Source organism: Belonocnema kinseyi, chromosome 7, assembly GCF_010883055.1.
Source record: "Belonocnema kinseyi isolate 2016_QV_RU_SX_M_011 chromosome 7, B_treatae_v1, whole genome shotgun sequence".
NCBI lineage: Eukaryota > Metazoa > Arthropoda > Insecta > Hymenoptera > Cynipidae > Belonocnema > Belonocnema kinseyi.
The window spans coordinates 86,719,037-86,726,338 of NC_046663.1; the positions used below are offsets into that span (position 1 = coordinate 86,719,037).

General features: G+C 39.6%; 2 protein-coding genes across 5 annotated transcripts in view; both read left to right on the forward strand.

The window, feature by feature from the left end:
• Window positions 1-3,927, forward strand: part of LOC117177539 (zinc finger protein 337-like) — an 11,279-nt gene extending 7,352 nt beyond the window's left edge. Inside the window, exon 3 of one of the 3 annotated variants that reach the window (XM_033368324.1) lies at window positions 101-3,927. In XM_033368324.1, the coding sequence (XP_033224215.1) occupies window positions 101-1,343 (1,243 nt within the window). In that variant the 3' untranslated portion in view covers window positions 1,344-3,927. The remainder of the gene's footprint in view (window positions 1-100) is intronic. The other 2 variants (XM_033368326.1, XM_033368325.1) reach the window with 2 other exon arrangements.
• A 1,749-nt stretch (window positions 3,928-5,676) lies between these two features.
• The window catches only part of LOC117177206 (zinc finger and BTB domain-containing protein 49-like), a 12,583-nt gene continuing 10,957 nt past the window's right edge, over window positions 5,677-7,302 (forward strand). The window contains exon 1 of one of the 2 annotated variants that reach the window (XM_033367751.1): window positions 5,677-5,769. The gene's annotated coding sequence lies outside the window, so the exon portion shown is untranslated. Of the gene's footprint in view, window positions 5,770-6,097; window positions 6,656-7,302 lie in introns of those variants that run through there. The other variant, XM_033367749.1, reaches the window with a different exon arrangement.

A 7,302-nucleotide genomic window follows, 5' to 3' on the forward strand; every position in this document is an offset into this window, starting at 1 on the left:
CCCCCCCCCCCCCCCAAGTGGTAACGTAATTTATGGAAGATCCCTTGCTCATTATTCATTTGTATAATATGAAAAAACTTTCTGATTCTTCGTTCTTTAGAAACCGTTTTTTTGCTGCCAGGTCGGATCAAACGACACAGAGTACATCGACCGCCGTGACGACCACCTCACAGCAGACGATTCAACAAACTGTTCAACTTCCTGGAGCTCCCGAGGGCTTGACTGTTGTCGCTCAGATCCCACAGGACCTCATTCTCCGGGAGGGAATGGAGGACTCGAAGGAGGATATCAAGGAGGGTATAGCCACTACGCCCGTAGCCCTGATCAAACGAGGCAGCGTGAAAACCCAAGGAAACCAGAGCAGCGCGGATGAGTTCATCACCTCGATGCCAGCCAGTTGGACGAGTCTGGCCACTCCTGGATCCACCGTCGCCGACTACCTTTCCAGGTTACCGGCTAGCACGCTACCTCTGAGTTTACATCACTTTCTCAAATTTTCGGCTGAGACGATAAAGCGAGAGGCCGCAGTGGAGGCCAGCTCTCACGATGCCGATGGCATGGACGCCTCTGGAAGCACTGTTTCTGGAGAGCAGTCTGTGCAAATAACCGTCGCTGGAGGTGAAACTGAGATTATTCCCGATGTCGTCGATGACCAGGAACCCGGCGTCAAACCTAAACGCAAGAAGAAATACAAGAAGAAGCCCCCAAAGCCTAAGAAGCCAAAGCCAGGCCAGGTCAGCATAGTCACTGCCCTTGATGGAACGACTTTGTTCTGCTGTCCCCAGTGCAATATGGCGTATCCCGAGAAAGAACTCCTGGAGCAGCATCTCATTGGTCACAAGATCGAGAGGCGCTTCATCTGCGACATCTGTGGCGCGGGTCTCAAGCGGAAGGAGCATCTTGAGAGGCACAAACTTGGACACAATCCCGATAGACCGTTTATCTGCTCTGTGTGCATGAAGGGATTTAAACGAAAAGAACATCTGAACCTCCACTTCGTTATTCATTCTGGACAAAAGACGGAGGTCTGTACTGAGTGCGGAAAGGCCTTCTATCGAAAGGACCATCTGCGGAAGCACGCAAGATCACATCTCGCGAAGAGAGCGAAGGAGGATCCTCTGGGTCCCTCTGACAACTCGCAGAATCAACAGAACGATCAATCTCAACAGTCTGAAATGCAACAGTCTGTATCCGAATTACCCCAGATTCAGATTCAATTGGGGCAAGGACCTCAGGCGCAGATTCATCAAATATCCGTCAGCGAACAGTCTACGGTTGTTCTTCCTACGGCAGCCGAAACGGGCGCGATCACGATGCTGCACCATCAACAACAACAGCATTAGCAACAGCCTACCGCCCAGGGTCAAACCGGGCGGTTTTTCCGATTTAACCATGAGCAAGCTAAGGGCCGAGCGAAGCAGAACAGCACGAACTGAACGAGATTGGGCATTGTGCTTTTGCACTAGTTTTCAAAGGCTTTCACTTTTTTGAAAAGCATCCACTATTCGCAGTTTACTTTTGGCTACAGTTATAGCTATGAGTTACTAGACATTAAGTAATAGTTGCTGAAAAAATTTCGAAAAAATACTGTTCATACGCGTGTTTTTTCAGCCGTAGTGAAAGGAGACATGGTTTATGATGGCTTGGCTTGTTTCACAACAATTTTTGACGTTTTTGTAGCCTGAAATTGAAGTTTTTTGTTAATTTGAAAAAAGCATGATCAGTATGTTCGAAATTTTTTTAAACTACTACTAATAAATTTCAGTAATTAGCCGAAAATATTTAATATAAGTTTCCTTTTTATGAATAATTTCTTCAGCCGTTTCTGCGATGCAAAGCCTGGTTTGCGCAATTGGATAAAAACGTACACGTTGTAGAGTACGTCACCGTGGAAGTTTGAAGTTAATTCAGTTCGACGACGCGAATTAGAATGTTAACGAATAAAATTATATATACACAAAAAAAAAATATATATATTATATATCAATATATTTTTGAGAGCGCGAACTGGATTCGCCAGGGGATGAATGCCGATCGAATTTTTGGCCAGAAACACGCTCTTGTAGGGTAAAGGGACTTTTGTGACGAGGCAGATAATAAGCCACGAATCATCAAGGTCCTAGAGTTGACACTGTAAATAACTTACTAACGAGCGGGTTTTCCATCCAACGGTTTCGAAAGAAGACTGCGAAGTGCAAATATGGAAATGTTTTTTTAATTATTTTCTTTTTATTTATTTTACCCTACTTAAAGAATAATTATTAAGTACGAGAATCACAGTGGAAACGTGTTTTTATAGGTAAAAGTATTATTAAGCGTACGTCAGGTACAGTCGCTGTCGACCCATTCGCTTCTGGAATCAGTCTTTCTTTAAAATTTACATTTAACCAGTGAGAGAAAGAGAGAGAGAGAAATGCCTGACTTTTGGAAAACCGCGTATTCGTTTTGTAATAATTTGTATGGTCTTTTTTTTTATGTTATTGTATTGTATTGTTTTCTTGCGCCGTAAAGCGAATGGGTTGAGGATTCCGCAAGTTTGACCAGTGGCAGTTTCTAAAATTAGATTTGAAGACTTGACTTGCTTAGAGGGGCCAAAAATTCGAGGATTAAGACTCAAAAAGGCCAAAACAACGAATCACTTTGACAAGCCAGAATTATAAATTTGGCACCGAACTTGTAAATATCTTGATCTTGCATATAAAAAAATCTATCTGGGGATGTAAAAACTTAATTCTAAACTAAGAAATATACTTTGGAATGTAAAAATTAGAAGGTTAAGTCTTCAATAAATCCTTGGACTAATTACAAAATATTAAAATAATCTATGAGGCTTTAAGAAAAGAAATGTTAGTAAAGGCTTTTCTAGTCTTGATTCTGTTTACTGTGAACAATTATTTTATGAGCTCTGTGACTGTTGCTGGTAGATCCATTGCGAATCGTAAATCTCATCGACGCTGAAGGCTCGATTCATGTGTGCAACCATGAGTCTGTTCGAGAATTGTACTAACTTCGGTAAAATTAAATAATTGAGTGATTTATTTCAAGTTTATTGAAAGACTTGAGGCAATTGAGTGCAAAGGCTTGCAACTTTTTTTTTATAATGTTATTGATCGAATTTTAATAGCGATTTGTTCGACACATTCGAGCTTCAGGGGATGAGTGAAACATCGCGTGCCGAAAGCAGAGATTTATATTTTGCACATGGTTATCTAAGACTTGATTTTATATTTCCAGGTAGCCTTGAAATCAAATGAATACATCTGAATTTGTCTAAAGTGTATCATTGTACATCATCTTTCGTCGATTGCTCCCAAAAAGCATATTATAATTTAATATATTCATACATAAAAGACACGCAAAGTGTGAAATGTTGGAATTCATTGAAAATTCCAGTAATGTATCCGAATGAGAGAATCAGTTTAGCAAGAGACGCATCATTCGTAGAAGAAAAGCATTTTTCCATAATCAATGTTTTGTATCTAACGGTTTCTTTTATATTTCCTATTTAATAAGGAGCTTCTCATCTAGCAATTTAAACTTTGCTAAACGTATCCAACGTTTAATTTTGGCGAAAGAACCGGATGAACTGACGAGTGTTAATTTCGGTGCCTAGGTGGCTAAACTCGATTACACAGTGAAAAATAAAAATTGGAATTGTAAAAAAAAGATAATCGTGTTGACCTTGGGACGTAAGCCTTTTCGGATTATTCTCGAAAATGCAGATATACATAAATAATTTAAAAAAAACTTTTATTGTAAGTATCACAATTTAAGGCATGGGTATAGATCTACGAAAAGTATAACTATTATTTTATTAATATTATATTATAACTATCATCGTAGAGAGTACGGATAGTCTTTAAGTCTTTTCATTGTTACTTCCTGATATTGGACAAATGATAAAATAAAACGTACCTTTAATACAATTATTATGTATTTATTATTCGGCTGCTTATTAAAATTACAAAAATATGCGTTTTTTTCAACAAAAATTATTGGTTTTATGATTCGGATGATTAAAAACTGAAGGGTGTTTCAATTTAAAGAAAAAATTGTTTCAGAGACAAGTTAGTACTGATTTATGAAAACAGAGGAAGAATTTTGTCACTCATATGTTAAGTTTTCTTAACTTTGGTGGTGGTTGAAAATTGAATTTTCATTTTGGAAAAAAATCTAGTACAGAATTGAGGCGTGAAAAGTTGGATTAAAAATTATCCAATTTAAATAAAAGGGAGGGGAATCTTTGATATACTTAAACGAATATTTGACATTTCCCCGTCTATAGGGAGCAATTGAAATCCAAATTTTCAATTAAAAGAGCAAAATAAATTTGTAACCGTTGAGTTGCGAAAAGTCCCAAAAAGTTTAAAAGAAACTACACATCGAGAAGCAAATTTATTTTACCTGTTTCCGGAAAGAATAATTAGAATATTGATATAAGATTTAATTTTGGGCATGACAAAACTTCAGTGTACTAAATTGTTCAATTTTTGGATAGAAGAGAACTTTTTGGCTCGAAAGTATGGCAAATTACAAAAAGATATAGTATTTACGAAAATGAGCATGAAGTTGGTTTCATGTTCAAATTGTCTTGTTCGAAAAATGTTTAAAACGTTGACGTACATTATAAACTTTTATCATTTTTACGTTGGAAGTGGTCTGAATTTTGGTAGATAGTGATCTGTTAACGGGGTATCAGATAACACCTGTGATTCCATATACAAATTTTTTATGCAAATATTTTACTTTATCAATTTTACCAGTTACCTATTCAGAAACTATTTGTTAGATTAAGATTAAAATTTCGCAACGAGATTGCATTAAACCGGCGTTTTTTACCATTAACTAAACCAATTTTCGTAAAAATGTGGTGAATCTGTTCTTTTGGAACGCTACACTTTAAATCTTTGTATGACAATTCGATGGTAAATTTGCACGTGGGTTTTGCAGCAGATGCTTAATTCAGTTTTAATTATTTGAATTTTAAAGCTATTCCCAGGGGTGCAGACCAGCAATTTTTTTTCATGTCACCTCTCGTCCTTCATACCGAGGAAAAAAGAAAAATCCATATCCTGAACATATTTATTCCGCCATCCTTACGTGTTTAGTTTTACAAAATTGAATTTGAAAAGTTGCCCGTGGAAAATGTTTTGAGAAACGGGGTAAGCCGGGAGCGATTTTTCATTAGATTTCTGTAGCCACCCCAAATATGCCATTAGTTTGCCCCCCCCCCCCGCCCTCTCATCATTGAAAATTGATAGAATTTACTAAAAAAAAAAGCCAAAAGTATATCAGCGTTTCTATGTAGTTTTAATCCGACAGAATAAGGCTTTCGGACCTCTATAGTTGAATATGAACGTTCCTCGACATACAGGGGTTGTATGGTAATATGGTATAGGGGAGAAATATACTAAAGATACTTCTTGATAGCGGCAACGCGGCGAATGGTCTCCGGGGTTGGGGGAATGAAGCAAGTGCGTGGTGTGGGTCATTTTGTGTAGGAGGGGGAAAATGGCGGGTCGCCGGGAGCGATTCGAAGTATTAAAACCCTGATGGATTCGGGCATTTTCGCTGGCGCGGCCGCGGGCTGAGAGAGAAAAAATAGTTAAGAGACCGGCACAGTAGAGGGCGGACGGGTGGGGTGGGGGCCTATAGTCGACTTGAGGGACAGGTGTCAACGGCCCGCGGGGGATCATCCTCCCTTTATACTGGAAAGATAACGTGCTTCTCGTCTCGCCGATCAGCGACTACCCTGGATTCGTTTAAATGGTAAGCAAAAGGTCGTTCTCTGCTTGTTTGAAACTGCGGTGTGAGATAGCTCGGCTTCCTGGCTGGCGGCGAACAGCCATTTTATACTGAATTTCGTGCGAATTCGGTTCGGTATCGACTCCACGCGGGTGCCGTGGGAGGGGTGAGAGACGCGTTTGCTTCTCCCACCCCTCGCCACTTCCTCTTGATCCGTCTCTCCCATCTCACTCATTCCACTATCCCGTCTCACCGGTTTTATGGTTTGGTCTCTCTCCTCGGGCCGTGGCCCTTCCCCCGGCGATCATCCCCCCCCCAGCCCCCATGTCACGTCTTCACTAGTTCACTGTGAGACTGAGTTGAGTATCCCGCAGCCTTTTCCTCCTCTTGTTCGCCTCACCCTCGTTTCCAATTTTTTTCCTCGTGAGAATTTTTCCGGACTTCACGTGCGCGAGTGAGGACAGTTATATCATGGGGGGTACTAACTGGTCGACCTGTTCTTCGTAGACGGCGGCTAGACGTGGTGTCTAGGTGGCCACGAGTAAGAGGGAGAGACGGAATTAAAAAGAGAGAAAGTGGTGGTTGGCTGGTGCTGGTGCCATTGTGACAGGCGGCGTGGTGCTTTCCGTGCTTTTTCGACGATCGGCTCTGATTCGCGAAAGTTGGAAAAATTGTAGGATCCGAAGTGCTGGGAGCCCCACTCCGAGGAAAGAGGAAATATACGCCGACAAAACATGGGGAGAGGGACGTCACTGTAAGTAAATATTACAGTGCAGTGCAGTTGTTGGGCAGTGTGCCGTCCCAACTCATGGAAATCGAGAGTGCGGCGCGTGTCCACGGCCCACGTCGACGAGATCGAGATGATTTTGCTCGGGGAGCTTTTCCGATGATAAAGTGTGATAAATACGAGGTAAAAATGAGACGATTTTCGATATTTTACTGCGCTTAGTTGTGTGTAGGGGATAATTATGCATATTTGGACGGGAGCCCCGGTTTATGGATTTTGTGCACGAGGTTTTGTTAGGTGTTTATTAGACGAAGTTAAAAGGCGTTTTTACAATTGATTTTTGGTCATTACAGATTTTTTCCTATGTGTGTGATAATTATTGTCCAAGGAAATTATGTGCCACGTTTTGTTCATAAATTTGATTATATTCAGTATTTCAAATGCGATTTACCATTGCTACAATTGGTTTTCTTTAGGATATAGTTTCCTGTAATGGATAATGTTTTGTTAATTTATTTCACTAAATTTTTTCAGTTAAAAATTAATAATAGTTAGTGCAAATATATTTAAATATAAAGTGATAAGCGCATTAAAACATTTTTAAAACTTCTGAAGTGAATGATTATATTGTTTATGAAACAGGAATATTCTATAATGCACTTTCGATTCATGTATTTTCTTTTATTTGGACTTGAAAAATCTTCGATTTCAAATAAATTTCAGCTAAATATTCCCGTATAGGGTAAGAGCACCAATTATTGCCACTAGATAATTAATATGTGTATCATAAAATATCAAAAAACGATATTATGAATAAATAATTCGAGGCA